The 22,173-nt window shown below is 26.2% G+C and overlaps 1 protein-coding gene across 1 annotated transcript in view; it reads right to left on the bottom strand.

Moving 5' to 3' along the window:
- Pgant2 (polypeptide N-acetylgalactosaminyltransferase 2) overlaps positions 1 to 22,173 on the bottom strand; it is a 39,143-nt gene that overhangs the window by 3,781 nt on the left and 13,189 nt on the right. Inside the window, exons 2-7 of the mRNA XM_015518489.2 lie at positions 3,677 to 3,969; positions 1,844 to 1,942; positions 1,646 to 1,713; positions 1,447 to 1,512; positions 745 to 866; positions 457 to 632 (exon numbers count right to left, since the gene is read on the bottom strand). Coding sequence (XP_015373975.2) covers positions 457 to 632; positions 745 to 866; positions 1,447 to 1,512; positions 1,646 to 1,713; positions 1,844 to 1,942; positions 3,677 to 3,969 — 824 coding nt within the window. The remainder of the gene's footprint in view (positions 1 to 456; positions 633 to 744; positions 867 to 1,446; positions 1,513 to 1,645; positions 1,714 to 1,843; positions 1,943 to 3,676; positions 3,970 to 22,173) is intronic.

Below are 22,173 nucleotides of genomic sequence, written 5' to 3'. Positions count from 1 at the left end.
TCTATATTGACATATATATTTTAATATTTGTTTTAAATTTGCATATATTATTCCAAACTGATACAATCACTATAATCTGCAGTGTGAATATTTATATTGAATAAATACCGCAATTTTTATTTATTATAGGTATTTATTTTATGAAATACAAACTTTTCATTGGTATTATAATTGAATAGATAGGTTATGTAAATTAAATCCTATTAATAACTTCAACTAGTAAGGTCCACAGTAGTTGTTCCACAACCTATACGTTACAGTTGGGTTCACGAGTATACCATCACTCGAGTTAAAGGGTGACAAATGTATGTCATACCTACAATTATTATTTGTTGCAACATTGTATTCGCTGAACATCTTAAATGGCGTAAGTGGTAAACAATATATATAGTAACCGTTAATGATTATTTTTTTTACTGTTGTAGAGTGGCCATTTAAAATTTGAAAGTAATTTACCTGATTGGTAAAGTTGGATCTTTTTGACGTTCCAATCTGACTTCTTTTGATAAATACTCCCATTTAAACACTAAATTCCAATCAAATCCACCTCTGAGTTCTGACGAAGCTCCTATGTACTGGAAGTTATCCATATTGATGACGTCGATAATTGGGCACACCACCCTAGTCGGGTCCTATAAAAATAAAATTACCAATTAAGTCTTCTCTTGACATTGAATACTTATAATGTTATATTTTGGTAAGACACGAGTTATAGACAATAATAATTACAACAAAATTACATACTTCTGCTACACGATCTAAAAGTGGTTCAAGCCAATTCACGTTACACTCTACATGACTGTCCAAAAATGTAAGCACGGGTGCTGTCGCAATTTCTGAGCCACGAACTCTAGATCTCATTAGCCCTATAGGAAATATATTATTTTGTTTTAAAATATTACTATAAAATAGTTAGTATAACTATTACGCTCTTATTATTTTATTTTGGATCCATATATGCGTATAAAATTCAAATAGCACCTATATAGCCACATGATTCATAGAACAAATTCAACAAATATAATTAACAATTAACAATTACATATACAACACTTACAATACAAAAAATTCAAAATATATACAGTATAAATTAGTTTATATTTTAATAAACTTTTATTAAATTAATCTATTTTATTAGCTTTATAGTTTAATGATTATTTATTATAGATATCTGGTAATCTTTAATACGTCTATTTTGTTTTCTATTAAACTTAAGATTGTAATATTATCATACCTGAGCCTTCGTGGTCGTTTACATAAATACGTAATAAATAGATAAAACCGGTTGGAAAATATTACGTGAAAATGTTAAACATTAGATTTTTAGAAAGATGAAATTTATTAAATTTAATTAATTGAATTAAAAGAAAATAGGAATATATTTCAAAAATATTAATTTAAATTAACGAATTAAACTCAATTATTACATAACATTAATATGTATACCTTCTCTTTGTTCATTTCTAATAAGCTTCACTTTTTGTATTTTTGATAATTCTTGTCCATCAGTAACTTAAAGTAAAAACAAAAATCTATTAGTATATAATTTATTAATTAAGATGAGAATATGAGATCGATTTATGGCTATTATGATATTTGTTTTTAATATAAAACTAAGATTTAATATTTCTCATAAAATACTTACTGTCATCGCTGAAATCATCCACTAGAATTATTTCTTTGATTAAATGTTCAGGACTTCTATTTAAAACGCTAAAATTTAAGATAGCAATAAAATAATTATTCAGTGAGTTATAATGGACTGAAAGTACAAGACATTATATACAACTGATTACTGATATAGTGATATGGTATGAAAAAAAAACATATTTTCAAATAATACCTGACAACTGTTCTCAAAAGAGTAGACCTGGCTTCGTTATGAAAGGTGATGATGACACTTGTCTGAGGCAGATCACTGCGATATTTCTTAGTTAAACATCTTGATAAAAAAAAAAAACAAATAAATAATCATTTTAATGTAAATTTGAATTTAACATAAATAAATAAAATTATTTTTATCCACCTAGAAAATTTAGTGAAAACAATATAATAGAATATAGTATAAAATATATTAACTTCCTTAATGCTTTGCAACTATACAAAATGAATATATTAACAAAACTTTTAATTGCTAACAATATATATTATAATAAACTCAAATATATAATTGCTTGTCTTCGCTTTAATATGGCGTCACAAATTTCGTATATGAATGGAAATCATTTTTACACAAATATAGTGTTTTCTTGGATATTATTAATTATTTAATGAAATTATCATGATACAGGTTAACTTGAATATTTAAAATTATTCAATTTTAATTTCTGATTGACGCTGCACTATTGCATATTTAACGTTTCCACCTGTTGCATACAATTTAGTAGGTATACGTAGTACGTAATAAATGAAATTAAGTATATATATATATTATACTCATCCCCATTTCCCTTTTTCAATGATGCAACTATTCAAAATCAGATTTTTCAAATTTTTAAATATACTTAAATACCATTATACTTTAAAATGTATAATGATATTTTTACTATTTGATGAGTGTTCTCTACTCCTGTGAAAATACGAATTTCTGTATATCAAACGAGAATCCCCGTTTTCTACCTCTACTTTATATTTATATGAAATAATTTTTAGTACCTATGTATATACTTTTAAGCACTGAAAAATTACTCGCTAGAAATTTGAAACAGAAATATATCATACATTCATACACGCAGGACACCACAGGTACCTACAATTGTTTATTTATTATTATTTATCATTTTAACCAGTTAACCATGGATCTAAAAACAAAATTTACTGAATGAGAGCCATTCAAATTTTAATAAATAATACATTTTTACATTTTATTATGAAATGCATAAAACCATTTACAATTATTTATTATCGGTTAATTTTTGAATATTTTTACGTATTTTTTTTTATACCTGTTATAAATATAATATTAACATAATATGGATATAAAATTATTTAATTAAAATTGATTAGAACTGTATACGTAAAAATATTCAAAAAGTAACCAATAATAAATAATTCGGTCGATTTTGATTTTAGATCCATGGTTAACTGATGGTTAAAATGACTTAAAAAAATTCAGTCTATCCAAATTTGGTATCAAAAATACCGGTTGCTATTAAAAAAATAATAAGTTGCATTGCGCATGTGCGTATCGAGAGGGTTAAAAATTTTAAATTTGTCTGAAAATGTATATTTATATACCACGCTTGCTTATAAAAAAATTCGATTTACTCCAACATAATCAGGCCGAGAAATTCAGTGTTCCCTAAATTGGTGAACACACGTACGGTAATACCTATATAATGGAGATTACACATTTTTGTATAATATGTCAGGACTCAGGACTGTCCCATCAATGGATGGTCTCTTCTCTCATGCCCCCTGTCTGAATTGTTGTAAATAATTGTAATCATCAACCCGTCGTTGTCTTATTATCTTATTATTTCGTCTTTTCTATATTATTCTATTCTATTATCACTTATTGTGCTTATTGTAAATCTTAAATTACAGATTGTACAATTCTCTCGTTAAAAAAAAAAAAAAAAACATATATAATATAACATAATATAAGCATTCTTAGAATTTTAAATAGCAATTATGTTATGCATTAGGTTTTAGGAAGATTGAAAGTCGATCTCACTTTGCGTTTCTGGTGTCGGGCACTGGCCGATTGCTACGCAGGCTATCGCTCGCCAATTGATTGAATTTGTTACGCGAATACGCATCGTCGCCGTGTCTGAGACCACCAGCGGCCACGTACGCAACCTCGTCCAGGTAACTGCTTAATGTCGAAAAAGGCGTAAAGAGTTCTGCCTGGCCATCGGTCAGAGAACTTGGCGAGGTATCTACGTGCCTGCTGTTCGTTGACGGATCGTCGACAGACATTAAACCGTATCGGTCGCTTTTCAGCCGTAACGCTCTATTCTCTTCTGGCTGCTCGTAACCGAGAACAAAACAATTAAAGAAACGACCATGTTAAAAGGAAAAATACAAATTATTATCAATAAATAGTGCGTATATATGATTTGTATTAGTTCGTTAGAACATAATACATAAGTCAATTAAGTCATAAATATAATATTATATTATAGATTATCATTAATTGTAGTATCTATTTATATAATAATTATATATAAGGTGTAACAGACAGAACTGACTTTTGGAATAATTTTTGTTCAAATTAATATATATTTTATTTCATTAAGAGACCCTAGCGCTACATGTATAATTAATTTTTTTGTTTATTTTAAGTACTGAAAATATAAATATTTAAATTTAATTAAGTTTTTTTTTGGATAAATTCAAAATAACCTATATGTGAATTTGATTAAAAGAACAATTTTTATACCAAAAAGATTTATTTAAGTCAAGCAGTTATTATTGTTATATATTTAAAAATTCAGTAAATATATAAATATTTTTTTTTTTGTTAAATTAACACAAACGCAATAATTTTTTTTTTTTAAATATGATTTGTGAGGATTTGCTGATACGAGTATTTTCTTATCATATAATATTAACAATTTTTGTCATACGTTTAATTAGCATTAATGTTTTTTCTTGTCAGGTCTTTCTGTATGACTGCAATATATATATATATATACCTATTGCAATATGCGCGGTTATATATATTATATATATTTATAATATTAATTGTTATAGGTACTGTGCAAGACGCGCAACTATAACAATAAGCCCGAGTTTTTTTACATTCAGCCCGTTGACCGTACATAAATCTAAATATTAATTACATTTTGAGTGAATCCTGCAAGAAAGTTCATACGTTTTTTAACACTTTTTTAGATTAATCTCAGCTTACGGACACTATAGTAAAATAAGTTGTATACACATAACAACCGCTAAAATTTTACGAATCATTAAGTGTAACAATTGTTTTTGTGACCCGGCATAAATGTTTCAGACCAATATAAATAAATTGAATAAACAATTGGTAATAAATTACGATGTGTATCTTATGGGGTCTCAGATTCAAATCCTCAAATATTAATCGCATCCAAACATCTTAGTCGAAATATTTCAACACAATACCTCCAGAGGACTCATTTTATATACATTCAACCTCTACATCTAACAAAATAAAATAACTGCTCAATATAAATATTCAAGATAAAGGATATTATTTTCTGTTTTCGTGTTAAAAGTACTTATAAAAGTTTAAGATTGACAATTTAGATGGAGCCACTCAGCCACCCGAGTATATAAATATACAATATAAGTAAGTATAGGTACCTATTAAATTGTGTTATTAAATTATATATTTGTGCACCGTTAAAATAATTATCTCAAGCATAAAAGTTTTGACAAGCCTACAAGAGGTTAGTGAAAAAATGTAATATATTATAAAAACAAATAAAACAATATACAGTTGACGAACGAAGACAAACACAGCGAAAAACTGTGTTTACCGGATACTGAAAGTTTTGAACTATTAAGTAGGTACCTATTGTTGGAACTATTTTTAATGAGATTTCGGCTACTTACTGGCAATGACTTATATTTTTATATTGTTTATACATTACATTTAATCGTATATATTATGAAAAATAATTAAATTCGAAATACCAAGAAATATACATACACGAACACAAAGACATAAAAAGAAATACCTATAATTATTTAGGAGTCAGAAGTTATTATATTATTATTTATTATACGACAAAGTTCATATCAGTGATCATAAGGAGATAAATTAAATTACTCGAATTAAGATAATTAAAAATAGAAAGGCAAGTTGAATTAGGACGTATTCTAACTATAACATAATATATTGTACAGAACCAACATATTATTATCTAGTGGTAAAGTGGTTTCACCATTGACTATTTTTTATGGATGCCAATTGTCAGCATAAATTGTGTGTATATATACCGTATTCATTATACGTATCGTTCTATTGTTAATTATATCCATATAGCAAACCGCACTTCTAATTTATCATATTACTATTTTGGTACTAAAGTACTAAACCACGCGAATTAAGTAAACATTACCTAAAGAAATGTTAATTTATAATGCACTACATATAATTATGGCTTATTTTAACATTAAAATTATTTAAGAAACAATTGAGTATGTGATTAAATATCTAATTAGGTGTTTATTGTCAACTGCCTATTATTTTTTTATTTTTTTAAACCATTAAAACCATTTATACAGTGATAACATTTAAAAAATCTTGGACAATAAATTATAAAATATAATATTTATATTATGATGTGTTACATCAAGAAGCCTACAATGTTGAAAGACCTATAGATTATTAATATTTAATACAGGGTTTTCGCTTTGTAAACTTTCTTATATATTGAGATACCTACTGTTTTTATTGTTAAGGTTAGATTAGCCACTTTGAATTTGAATAAATTGTTACAAATTGAGATATGCGATGAGCGCTTGTTTATGGTTTGGAGAAATTCGACAAATATAACAGATTTTACGCTTACATCTTCTTAATTGAGATAGGTAAAGATTGATTTTATCTAAGCTAAAGTGGTGCATAAGTACCTAAGTGCAAGATGATAAAATTACAGTTATAACATTTTTTAGTTCCAACTTACAGATTTCCTTTTGCGAATGTCTGTTCATAAATAACTAAATTCATAATAATAGTATTCTATTGATATGAAATATAAATGTGTAAAGTAAAATATGTGCATGTATTAATATATATTATTATGTTTATAGAAAACTATAAAAATAATAACATCTCAAACTTGTATTACTTTATCGCAGTAGATTAGTCATTGCGAATGACTGGTACCATGCTTTATGTAACATTTAAGTAACAACAATATTGTTAATGTATTTTTCTGATTATGTCAAATTATACCATGTACTTTAAAACAAAAGATTGTTAATCATTAATCAATCATAATCCTAATTCTCGTACAACCTACTTTCTCTTTTCTGTAAAATACACTTTTATAATATTCCACACAAAGGACCATAACCATAATTAGAAAATATGTAATAGTACTTAGGTTAGGTTAGGTTATTGAAATAAGCGACGTTTTAAATGAAATGTCAACTTATACTTAAATATTATCATGAAACCTAGGTACATACGTTTAAAAGCAATGCAATTATATAGTTAAAATTATAATTACGATAAAATTTTAAATAGGTACATATATTATTCCCTGCAAGCTACAGTTTTCTGAAAAATTATAAAAGAATTTTGGAGTTTACCAATTACGCTTTAAAGTCAATAGACCAATTGTGCTCTATATATTATATATTTCATTACCCAAGGAAAACTTATTAGTTAGTAACTAAACGATTTTTTTGCGAATATCAATTCATAATATGTATTGTGAGATTTCTAGCATTTACCTTTGCACTACTTACTACTCGTGAATCAAGTGGAGCACTTAACTCGTGAATCGTGATCTACAAGCCGCTTGTTGACCCTAAGGCCAAGTCGGTGAAACTTATTGACTTTATACAGTTTAGTTAATGAAAACTAAAATAAAATAATATGCTGATTATAAAAATAATATAATACAAATAAATTATTAGGTACACTAACAGGTCACAAGTTTGATCGTCAATTATTCAAAATTAAATTGTAATTATAAATGTATAATAAAAATATATATAAACACATAAATAATTTTCAGAGAGTATAATAGGTACCTGCATAATAATATTATAATTCACATTTAAACATTTTTACGATAATAATAACACACAATTTAAAAAAATTCTTTTCTGCTAATTTCGCCAGATTTGTATTCCTCGATATAAGAATTGATTGTTAATTTTTTTATTAAATATGCTCTATTTGAAATATATTTATCTTTTTCAGTACTATTTATTGCAATATATGTGCTGGTTTACGTTTCAATAATTACTTTTAAAAAGACAAAAATATTTGGGTGGAGAGAATAAAAGTTTTTTTATTGAATTAGACGCCCACAAATCGGAGGAAATGTAGAATTAGATGAATTAGATAGATTAGTTTTCAACGATATAATTAGTGAATTTGGTTAGATTTGAATTAATTGGTTGAATCGTCATTATTTCTTCTACAAACAACTCCTCCACTTCTACTTGTGGAAAAAGTGATAAACCAAAAATTAAATGCAGCCATTTTGCTACTTCAGAATTAGGGTTTATACTCTATTTGTAGTCCACAACTTTGAATATTCCTCCACCAAGCTTGTGATAAATGAAATCTACATCCCAATTTGAATACAAGCGCAATTGGTATAATGACCGTAAAATATAAAGAGGGCAATAGGTACACAAACCATAATAAAATATAAGAGGCGAAATTGATCCTAAAATACAAATTTTGTTTTATTCGCAATTGGCCCATGCCCAAAAACTTTTCAATTTTTTAATCGTTTTAAAGTTGTATATAAGTATCACTATTAATAACATTATTATAATTTATAATACATTACCACATTTAAATTTCCAACTACGACAATAAGGACTATATCCTATAATAAAACGTATATCATTAAATATATCAATAAATTATTTGAATAAGTGCAATAATTTTAAACTGTATCTAAATACATCCTAAAAAAATTCCAGTGAAAACATTTTTTAAGCCTTTTATTAGTCATTTAAACAATTTTTATTTGTTATTGCAGCATCAACAACTAAAAGGTTATTACTTTATTAGCTTGAACAATAATAATATTATTACAAATTATTAATGAGTACATTAAATTACTTATATTGAAATATACAAATGAATGTATTTAAGGAATAAAATAATTAATTTTTTTTTTTATAAATTTTGAATTACAATATGATTTCGCGATTTTTATGAATTTCATCATCAAAATTAGAACTTAAACGTTGATAAAGGATTGTGACTGTATTTTTTTTGTTATTATATCTTAAGTTAACTTATAAGAAGTTTTTAATAAAATTTTTATGTTCATGGTTTCAGAAATAATTAACAAATTGAAAAAAAATTTTAAAAATTCGGAAACTATTAAAATATCAGTAAATTGGTCGACTAAGTTTAAATTGAAACTTATTTATTGTACATAGTATGAGAGTAAAAATGTCAAGTTTCTAGTTTGTTATATATATTTTAAATTACAACAAAAAAGCAATACTTTGTTGGAGTAAGTATAGTGTTGCGTAAATATTTTTGTTTTTGAGTAATTTATTTTTGTTTTTTATTCCGATTGTTTCGAGAACCAACAAATAATTTTTACTTTTGTCCCATTCTAATGTACAAACTAGATCTAATTCGCTAATACAAGCCATTTCAATATAAAATACAAATCAAAACATTATTTTTGTTATAAAAAGTGTGTCCATGCAGAACAAAATATAAAAAACGAAATTATTGTATATAAAACTATCGCTTCGCCCAGAGTCTAAAATACAAATATAAAAACTAAAAATAAAACAAAATACCAGTGAATTTAAATTATAGACGACTTTTTGCGTTTCATTATGAGCTGTGGCTCAACTAATTCTAATTCCAAAATGCTCTCTAATATTTCTAAACTTTGACTTGAGATTGTAAAGGTCGAGTACACCACGGCGTATTATCATATTATGTATAGCTTCAGTCGTACATTTTTACTTCTTGCTCGCTGATAAATCTTCGTGACCTTATAAAAAACAACGTTATTTATCGTCGTTATTTCATAATATTTGTAACAAGGCCGAGTATCGTGACCCAAAGTTAACACGTTTAAAGAGAATATCTGAAAGATAAACTGCAAACAGACTTTCTTTCGTTCAATACGCGTGACTCCAATCCCCTCCAATACCGGCCATACTAAGACGATACAAATTTAATGTACATATAGTATGGTGTAAATCAAACTATGTCTGCGTGAAAGAAATATGCAAGAAGAGAGCAAAGTGAACTGACGACAAGAGTGTAGTAGGTATAGGTGTACTGCAGGTAGTAGTAGGCACCTAGTTGTTTATATCAAATGTACCTATATAACGAAATAAATATGTATGACACAAAAACTATTATGTAGGAGATGACTAGTACATTTTTCTTTTTTTCGAGTTATATAAAATGATCATTCCATGGTCATATTTTAAAAACATTATTTGTTAACATTTTAACAATATTTATGTATTATATAACACAGTATTTATTTTGATAACTTGTGCACAACTAATATGAATTACTGAATTAGGTATGTGGTCATGTGGACTGTTTAATAAAATGTTGTTGATGTCGTTTGGTCGCTTTATTGAATCTTATATTACAGAACAATAATTATATTAGGCAGTGGCGTAAACTGGGGGTCGCACGGGGTTGCATTTGCGACCTCTGAAAATATTATAGAGTTGCAAGAGTGTCCCCGAAAATCACAATTTCAGTTTTCAAACAATTAAAATATCAATAATTATTTAATTAATTGACTAATTTATATTTTGAGAACAAATTTTTTATTTTGTTTTGAATCACTGGAATTATTATTATATTATATACTTTCCACATTTTCTATTAATATACCTACCAATATATATTTATTGTGATCGGCAGAGTCGAATCTCAATGGTAGCTGAATATTAATAGTGAAAACGTGTTTCACTATTTTATGTTTATAGATTAAAATTATTATTATTTGTTTTACATATTCATTTATTTTTTGACACTTGTATTAATTTCTTATTCCGCGAACGATGCAAAATTAAAAGTATTTCAACAGCTTGCTAAAATAGACAAATTTCTTGTAAAAATATTGAAGTCGAAAGTAAGCATCTATTTTTACTATAAATTCATATATAACTTTTGATTTGTATGCATTAAGTTTAAAGTAGTGGTTAAACTATATTACTGATTTACATTATATAAAAACTACAATTTTGACAAATAAAACACAATTTACATTTGATCTGTAAATTAATTTATAGCAGGTGATATAATATGATTATTGAACAAGTTTGATACAGTTTTTTATTAGAGTCTAGATTTAAAGAACTGTAGTATTTTATGTATTCATATATTGTTTAAGAAAATTATACATATTCTATTGACGGTAATTAATTATACCCTATTTACATATATTGTATATTCATAATACATACCAGTCACCAATAAATACTATATATGTTTAAGGTTAAAATAATTTTGTCGAGATTGTGTACTTTTTACTTATAATATTATATTTAGAACAATATAAAACTTTGTAGGGGGGTATGAGGGGCTTAGCCCCCCCAAAAGTCTGTCTAACCGGGAAACTGATTGCAACCCTAACAATTCAGCCCAATTTACGCCACTGAATTATTAGGTATTATACTTGATGTATTTTATTATTTCTCCTATAGCTAACACATTTATTACATTTTAATGCGGATCCTAGCTACTATATATTATATAAGTAAATTATTTATACTTGAATTCAGTGGTTCTCAAAGGCTTTTTATACGCTACGCCGTTTTTGAACAAAGATTTTACTAAGACTCCCATATCTAAAAGTTAAAGCTTGAAAAAGTCACTCCCGTCTTTTGAGGTTTCACTTTTAAATTCTTTCATTATTGGACCAGATATAGTGTTACACAACAATCCCGTCTAAAAACATCTCATATCTCCCCAGCTGGCACCGCGACGCACACCACTTTGGTAACCATATTGCACTAATATATCTTACAAGAAACGACACAACGACATTTTAAAATATGTTTTTATTTTATTTTTTCGTTGTATAATTGTTAATAATTTAACATTTTTATTTTTATGATGATCTGATGTTTTTAACTATAATGTTACACTAGAACAAAACATGAAAATTAGGTTATGTACTTAAGTATATGTATATTATATTATTATTACATAATATATTGCATATATTTTAAATATCTATTTAAACTTTACCTACAAATCAAATTAAAATTAAATAACACTTGATTACTGAATGACCTATCGGCCAACTGTTACTAATTAATAAGTACCTATTATTAAATTTATATAAGATTAAGACTTACCTAAAAGTTAGGAATGCATACTAGACTATACCGTCAATAAATAATACTAAAAAACAAAACCACTATTTGATTGCCTTTTATTATTTACATATTCAAATAATGATTTAATATTTTAATTTTTATAAATATCATACATTAAAAATATTTGTCTACCAAAAATTATAGATAATTAGTGAACAGTAAATTATTACTTTTAAATTTTGATCCTAAAAAAATGTTTAGTGATTTTAAAACAAAAATTGTATATGATTAACTGAATCGACCAAATTGAACATCTTTTTGGATCATTGCAGTTTTTTTTTTAATGTTTATTTTCAGCCATTATATATAAGTATGATAAATGTAAAATTGAATATACTTTTTAAACAATTATTAAAAAACAATTGAAAATTGGATAAAATATAGGTTGATACTTTTGACAATTTTCAGGAGATGCGCAATAGGTATATAACATTATCACCGTGTATGTACTTATACAACGTGCACCGTATAGGGAACGTGCGTGTGGTCTGGGTTAATAATTTTCATATTGTTCACCGAATTAAATAATATTGTTAAAGCGATTTCACTAGTCATTAAAACCACATTTAATAACCACCTAACCACACGGTTCACCGTACACGATGAAGTAGATGAATATTTTCAACTATTTGGTATTAGGTAGGTATAATATCATACCACACGGTTTCTACGGATAACGGCGACAGCTAGTGTTGTACTAATTCAAACCTGTTTTCTAAAAGACTTAAAATTGATTAATCGTGATGATACATATTTAAATTACAATTAATTAAATAACTATTGACCTTTAAAATAGCGAATGAAGTTATATTATTATTTAAATCCATTAAATTAGCTCCTGCAGAACCAAATTAAAAAACGCACGACGAACCACTAGTCTGTCCAATTGGCAATTACCTACCTACATTAATATATCATGGGGTAAAGTAATACATACACTTTATTTTCTAATATTTTGGTTAATACGACCATAATTTAAAATGTGTGAGCGTTTTTAGATTAGCCGATTTGTTTAATGTTAATAACTAATAAGACACATGTCTTATGCTGCAGGCACACTATATAAAGGAGATAATAATAATCTAATAAAAAAATAGCAATAATAATACGAAAAAAAGGTATTTGAATTCTATGTTTGAATTTATTTTTTTTATTTCGCTTTGCTTAAATAATTTAATTATACAATTAGAATTTCTTTAATTTATTTTATTTGCTAATTAGTTATTACCTACTATTATAATTTATAACCCAACATGACAAAATTTTAGGGCTAGATTACCTATATATAGGTAAATATTTGTTAAATATTTTATTTTAACCGACATTTAGTTTTTTTTTTTGTTTATCAAATAAAAACATTTACAAATTGAGTTTATAAATAATTTTATGATTTATCTTTTGAAACCAATGCTAATGTCGAGGATAGTAATACAGAATAAATATTAAGTTTAAAAAAAAATATAACATTGTACATTCATAATATCTAAAATGATAATTAAAATTATTGTTATATGGGACAGTAAAGATGAGTATCTAAGATGACAACTGGTACTTGGTAGGAGATCAAAACCGATTATAAGTATATTTAGGTATGTATAAAGTATAATACTGTTCTATATGACAATACCATTGCAGACTTGAGTTTAATATTAGGTTGCATAGAATAGATAATACATCATAACTATCAATTATCAAAACATGTGTAAAATACCAAACTTTTCATTTTTATTGTCCATTGGTTATTTAATTTATTTGTTATAACTCAGGTTCGGATTTGAAGGCAAATGCCTTTCTTTTATTAATCATAATAGAAAAATAATTTTTATACAAAAATGTGTTTCATTTAATTTCTTAAACGATGAACGCATTTTTTTGCCTTTTTGCCTTTTTTCTGCTTTTTGTAGGTACTTATAAATGTCTTTTTTGTGTTTAATTTTCAGTTGATGATTTTATAATTTTATACACAGCTTACGTATTATCGCTACAAATGGGTTTTATTCTTCGATTTATCAAGTAGCAATCTTAATATTTAGATAATTATTTATGTATGAAATACACCCTGATAACTTCGGTGGACGTAGAAGGATCATTTTCAATGTATAAAAATATTTTGAGCCCAAACCGTCACCGTTTTTCTGAAGATAGCTTATCAAAATAAATGGTAGCCAATAATTTTTTTTAATACCGACTAGTTTATTTTGCATTAAATTAACTGGTATAACTCAAGTAAGTTAATTTTTAAAATTGTTTTTAACTAATTCTTGGGACAAACCTGGTTTAAAAAAGGTAATCTATTTATACAAAATAGCATAAACTTTTTTTTTTTTTTTTTTTATTTGAAATAAACAATCTGTACAGTTTGCACAATAAGCTTATATGATAATAGTACATGATACGTGACAGGCGTGATTTAAGCAGCCACCCATTAGTGACTCTTGACTAATTGATTAATTATTTTAATTAATTTTTACTATAATTAAATTATTTATATATATATATATATTTTTTTTTTTTTTGACAGACGTTAGACATTAAAGTTTTGTAATAGGTCGCGGCACCACTTTCTTTTTAGTCTGCGGTTTGGATTTCCAGGTAATGTAAGGATAGAAAGATCGTTTATGAGAAGGTTGGGGTGTGAATGGAGTCGTTTGTGGAAACGAGTGTAAAAAATGCGTGCTTCCTCAACTATTGTTCTCACATGGAGATCGTTATGCAGAGTATAGTTAGAAATATAGGGTGGAGCATTGGATAATCGTCGAAGTGATATATTTTGGAACGTTTGAATTCTATTAGTGTTAGATATTTTTGCTGAACCCCATAGTTGTAGTCCATACGTCCAGATTGGTTTAAGAAGCGCTTTGTAGATTGTAAGTTTGGTATTTAGAGTGGAGTACTTATTTTTAGTTAAAAGAGGTCTAGCATAAACTTAATGTAGTTTAGTATTCATGCTCATTTTTAATTTGTATTTTTCTCAAAATGTGTGCATTTGAAAGTGTTTAAAAATTTTTCACTATTTTATTTTGTAGTTATTATTTATGAATTGCTTTTTATATAAATTAAATGCCTTTTTCTACATTTTAAATGATTTTTTTATTGATTATCTATATTGCCTTCAAATCCAAACACTAGTTATAACCATTTATTGAATAGGTATACTATATCTATAATTATATTAATATTTGATTTATACGAGTATACCTGTTAAATTTATATCTTACAAATTATATAACAAATATTATGGGAATATAATATAATATTTGAACATAATCATTGAAATTAATTAGGTAGTTTTTGTAAAGGAAGTGGAAATTATTTTGAAAAACTTAAATTAATTACTTTTGCGTAAGAGAAAATAATGTAATTTGTTCAAAAACCCATTATATGACTATAATACATTTTGTTTTCGCTTTCAAGAATAATTCACACGGGCCACGGTTCTCTGAATGTTACCCAAAATTAGGTAGATATAATATAGCTACCTATCTCAGTCCATAGTAATTAACAATTATGAGTGAAATGTTTTAAAATGTTGTTTGAGTTAATCAGCGTAAATTATTTAGTCAAAAATACGGCTGACTATAAAAATAACAAAGATATTTTATACCAAACGTATTCATACGAAAATAAAAACTACAATAAAGTTGCTTTGTTAAATAACACGGTGTGATTCACACCCTTTTTTCTTTAATAATGAAGTTTATCAAATTCTGTTTTTAGAGCTTTTAATATATTTACAATCCATAATTTCAATTTTTAAGTTTTTTTGTACTACTAAAGGACTTTGCTGTTGAGATGTATAATTTTGTTTTTCAAAACAGAAACTTCTTTTCTACTGTAAATTACTTAGCGTAGCTATAATTTTACTGAGCATTTTTATGTGTCGAAATCAAAATTAAAACTAGTATTAGCTTATGATATATTTACTTTTGCCTTACAAAAATAATAGGTGTATGGTAATTGGTTTGGAATATATGGGTACTAGGGCGATAAGAAAATAACAATTAAATATAAAAAAGTTTTTTGTATAAATTGTTCACAGACAATAACAAGAAGAAATTACTAAAATAATTGTAGAAATTCTAAAAATTAAGAAAATAACACATCTTATTTGTTATCACATCGTCGACCATTTATTACTACCAATTAACAATGGTACTTACGTAAGTACTAAGTACCTACAATTCTAAAATACGGAAAGTACATTTGGGAAAAAAAAATTGTTGATATTAAATTGTCTTTTCAAGAATATTCCTGAGTGAGACTGTTTGTTTAAAATAGTAACACATGAGTCTTGTCACATAAATAACAACGTTAATTTCTATTCATACTAGGGTGATTGTCGATTACCGTTAAAAAATTCAAATCGTGTTACTGAAGTTTGCTACACTTTCACTTGGCATTTTCAAACGATCTATTATTTGTTAAGTTTTTTCTTTTTACTTTACATTTTATCCAAATATTTCGTACACTTGCACATAAATTATGGAACGTAAACATAATGTAACCTCCTACCTATACTGTGTACTAAATAATATTATGTTAGGAATGTTAATAATATGTAATTAGTACAAATTAAATAGTTATTATTGTTCTAAAATTAATTTGAAATCATTATTTTTTAAGGACCTTAAAATTCGATACTTATTCGATGACAAAAACTATATTTTACATTTTAATATCTCGAAATATTTAGCTACTTTTTTAAATATAACTTATATTAGTTGTATAATAGGTATTTATTCAGAATAATATGTGTAAGTGCAATTATAGGTTATGTATGCACCCATATTTTTCCAGCGGATAAATAAAATGTTTTAATAATAGTGGCGTGGCATTAACACGACCTTAACATATTATAGTGCCTACCTAACCTATTAAATAATAATATATAATATGCACATCTGTAATATAAAACAAAAAAAAAATATTATAAATCACCATTCAAACCGAAACACTTAAATAATATTGCGTTGGAAGATACTTAATAAAGACACTACTGTAGTAACGTCCAACGTATTTATTTTATAGTCGAAATTCTTTATAGTGACAATATATTTACAGAAAAATTTTTAGATATAAATTTAGATCACAAACTCTGCAATTAAACAATATGAAGAATATCGTTTTACATATTACCTATATAATTTTACTATTAAAATGTGTATTATTTCTGGTTATATTTTCTGATATAAAAACCATAATCAATTAATCATTTTAATATCTACCTACTTAATATTAACCATAATATTGTAGGTAGGACCGGTACATAGTATAATTAATCAAACCAAGAGATACTACATACATTTATTTCAATTCATTATTTTATACATTATGTGCTTTATTATTTTAAAATACGAGAACTGTGATGACTATCATAATTTTACTGAACCTATTAAAGTAATGAGATGTTATTGACTTTATTGAAAAATTACATGCGAATACCTTGTAACCTATGTATTATTATATTGTTGTATATTACTTTTCAACTATTCGTCATTCGTCAGTCACCACGACATCTGCACTGAGACAGTGTACACTCTTTTTTTTTTTTTTTGGAATGACCTAAATAATTGAAATAAAATAACAATAATAATAATAATCATTAGGTATTAAGTTTTAAACCAGGTGTTGCTCATATCATTAAGATGTTGTAAATATTAAATCAACCTCAAATAAACTTGTAAAAAAAATTACATGCATATAACACACTGCAGTATTATACATGAATAAATTATAACTTAAATTATTCAATACGTATAAAGATTGTATGTTGTAATATTATAAATGTTGTAAGTAGCAATCTTAACAATATAATAATCAATTGAAATCGAATATTTAGGATTTATTAATATAATATTTGATATCTAGGTAGGTACTTGTAACAACGATCAAGTTTATAAATTTATCGTTGGATTGTAAATTGTAAGTAGATATTACCTATAATATTTAATACTATATTCGTAATTTTGTAAAACTCTATTGTTATGTAATATTTTAGTACCAACTACTCGTAATTTTGTAATTTAAATCTAATACAGTTTATACAATAAATCAATAATTAATAAGCATAATGAAACAATTTTTTTCCGATTTTAAATGAATATTTTAAGTTTGATCATCTGTAGAGTATTAAAAAAGTAGCGGATTGTTACAGTTCTACGAGCAACATCAATATAATTACAACGTTTTCACCTGCAATATCCACTACCAATCGGATACAGCATTATATATATATTTATGCGTCTGGATCCGGTTATTATTATCGAGGGAAAGGCATTCATTCTCGTCTTTTTTACGCATATAATTGTACTGAAATAATCTTTCTTATCTATATCTATGGTAAAATAAAGAAATACAAAATTATCATTCTACTTCCTTTTGTTTAATTTTTCTGTAATAGCATCCAGTAATAAATTAACATAATATCATTAATTGTTATTTTTTTAATAATATATCAAGTATAAAATTGCTTAATAACGATTATTGATTCGATATTCACTATCTACTGTCCTACTGTTTACTATACAGATTTTATATTGGTACAGTGCGTTTAAGTTGAAAGAAAATGATTATAATTATAAAACATTAATTTATATCGAAGTATATCAACTTAAATGAGCAAAGAGTTTAAATTACAACATTGTGAAATATTGATTCAATTATTCAAATCAAAGTTATACCTAATATCTCACGCGCCCCACCGAAATTGGCGATTCAAGACTTGTTTTTACTCTATTAATGGTTAAATAAGAACTATACATGTTATTATAATATTATATTTGTATATAGGCGCGTATAGCTTATACAATTCACCGTACCTACTGACGAAAAATAGCCTCAACACCAACAATTTGAGGAATTCTTGGTAGCCAATTTATGCGTGTACGTCTAATGTAATTTCGATTGAGTAGTAGGTATATAAATATGTAATAAAAGTATGATTGGTGGGACGTTTAAAAAGTAGGCAAAAACGTTTTGCACCAAAACAAATGAGTTTTGTATGTAATACGACGTTACGTTGTTGGCGCCAATATATATTTTAATGGCGATTTCTATACACGTACGTCAAGAGCGCATGCAGACCGTGTCATTAATATTGTGTCGACTTTCTAAATCACCCTGTGCGTGCATTTTTCCCAAAGATATTATAATCGGTGAATGATAATAATATATAAACATCATACTATATATACAGCTAGTATACACTGCAGTATACACAATCATACTCAAACGCCATCGAAAATGTCCTAGGGACAGAGAATGGCGGAACGTCGACGCCTGCAGACACTGGAGTGCAATTGAATTATAGTAGGTATACTTAACTAGAATAAGAAAGGTCTGAGGTCAATCTAGAGAAGAGTAGGCTCAACACGGATTTTGACTTAGAAATTACTGCTATCTTTTAAAGTCGCAACGCGTTCGCGACCTTTCAGGTCAGAGCGTATTGCCGTCTGGACATTTTGATCACGTAATATAGTAAACGGGTTATAGTTGCGTATCGAGTTTGTTTAAGATTAAGAGGAATCTTCATTAGATAACCATCTGCAATAATAAACATGATATATTGGGAAATGAGATTATACGGGACAGCAATTTTTATTAAACATACATATTATTAAAATAAAAAACATAACATTATGCTTTATAGTCAATAATATATAGCTAATATAATATGGGTGTTTTAACATATTATGAATAAATTTATTGAGCTATAGTTTAACCATGACACGATTTTAAGCATGTTTTACCTATACATAATACCTATCGATAAAAATAAATATAATTATTTATTAGTTAAATACTTAAAGGTACCTTCTCTGGCTTCTCTATACAATATACATAATTTTTTTACTGTTAAACATGTATCAGTGGCATTCGTGGAAGTCAATAATTTTGTCATGAGAAAGAATATATTTACAACACCATGAACAACGATATAATAGCCAAACGGTGGCCAATTTATTAAACTGCATGTGCTCTTAAAATACCTCTGTGTGCCACTGGACAAAAGGAATTAGGTATCTACCTGAAGTGATATTATTTTTATAGGTAGGTAGTTAAATCAAAAATATTATAACAATGTTAATTTAAAACTTCATTATTTATAAATTGTGTAGCTACCTATATAATTATTATGCTATTCCAGAGTCATCTCAGTGCAGTGCACCCAATTTTTTATGTTTTTATTTATTTATCACTGCAGTTCAAGGAAATTAATTATCATAGATTATAGCTTATGTTATAAATGTATAAGCTTCCCTGTGATACCTGCAGTTATAATACATACGTCTCTTCCCCTTCGAGAACAAATGCAGTTGCATACTATATAGCATTACTTGTTAAGTCTAACCTGTCTACGCGCCACTGCTTTTGTTATATCATTCATGTTATCACATTTAAGTAAATAACTTTTTTTTTTAATAGCGTTTATTGAAAATTTACAATCTGTACATTATACATGTACGTACAATAAGTAAATATAGTGTGGTAAAAAGTAATTTATAAAAGAAAAAACCACATCAAATATAATTATTGTAAAAAAGTTAATAGATTATATATTTCAAATAAAAGTTGAGAAGAAATAAAATTATTTCATCTTCTTATTTTATAAGCATCATGTATTTGCCTCCACCAGAATTATATCCGGTTTCTAAATCAGAAAATAAAGAAATGTTTTATCAAAGATTGTGAATTAATATTCATATATTATCAGATGGTTAAAAAAATATTATTCACATTATTTTCTGTATAAAAAAAATCAATAACATATAATATTATTATAAATATTGAAAAATAGTAATGTAATATATCGGATATACCGCTTCGACACCGTTTGATGACCGACTCTGATGTAATATACATATATCAATGAATATTATATTACACATTACACAGTAGTTATTCAAATTGTATGTGTATCAGCTTAATGAATACAAAGGAAGATAAAAAAGAATTGAAAAACCTCTTCATGTCTTTTTTAATAATTTTGTTTACCAAGCTAGTATTGTATTAGTATTAGTATTAGGTACTAGTGTCTATTAATTTGTTTTGTCCCTAAATTTTTTCAGCATCCATTATAATAATAGTCGATTACAATTACATAATGCCTAACTAACACCATAGTACTATATAACTATTATAACTATATACTATTTACCCTGTAAGTAGTTAATAAACTAACCTAACCTAACCTTGAGAGGAAATTAAAGTACAAAAATTATTCGGTTCTAAACATTGGCGCAATAAATTAAAGTAAATACCTAAATTTTGGAGGAACTAAAATTATAGAACATTATCACTGCAGAGTTCTCGTGGATCTTGTTTGTTGGTCAACAAACGTATATAATATATCAAAACTCTATATAAACTTCAAACAAAACACTATCTAAAAAAATGTAATACGATACAAATCTGTAATTGGTTAATTCATTGCATGTATCATGTATAATCTATGTAGGTACTATCTATTATAATAGTTAAAATTATCAATGCTTTAACATCATTATTTATATCAGTGTTTTTAGTTTTTAATGAATTCCAAATAGTATCGTATTAATGCATATTATAATCTCACATGAGTGACGAGAATGTATACGAGTACATAATATAAATTACAATACAATAACGATCAAAACAAAATACTCGTCATGAGCGTTAAATACAATAGACACAATTTTTGACACAACAAGAACACATAACTATATATTAGGTACATAATTTTCACACATATATAACATTTACTTATAACAGAAGATTAGAATTTGTAATAATAACATTGAGAATGGCTATCTATTATACCATGGCCATATTTTTATGATTGTAGTACCTATATTTTGAATGAAACTTTTTCTTCCGAAACTGATATAAAAAAATTAAGTTTTTAGTATATTTTTAACAGTTTGATACCTAATAGTTAATATGCGGTATACCATATACGTAATTAATTGAATTATACAAGCGGTGCCTTCATTGCAGCTCTTATGGATCCGCTTATTAACATATCCACATTTATTAGTTAATACTGTCTGGTGTCTAAATAACTCGAAATTGTGCCTAAAATTGCAATATAGATACGAGAGTTGCTTGTAAAAATTCCTGATTTTTAGGTATGTGCTATTTCTTTTTATTGGTATTATTTCTTTTGGTTTTTATTTTTTTTTTTAATAA

This window comes from Diuraphis noxia, unplaced genomic scaffold, assembly GCF_037042655.1.
Source record: "Diuraphis noxia isolate RWA-SAM2 unplaced genomic scaffold, SU_Dnox_SAM2 contig0003, whole genome shotgun sequence".
NCBI classification, from domain to species: Eukaryota; Metazoa; Arthropoda; class Insecta; order Hemiptera; family Aphididae; genus Diuraphis; species Diuraphis noxia.
The sequence above is the reverse complement of the archived record's forward strand: the minus strand, read 5'-3'. Positions and strand labels throughout refer to the sequence as shown.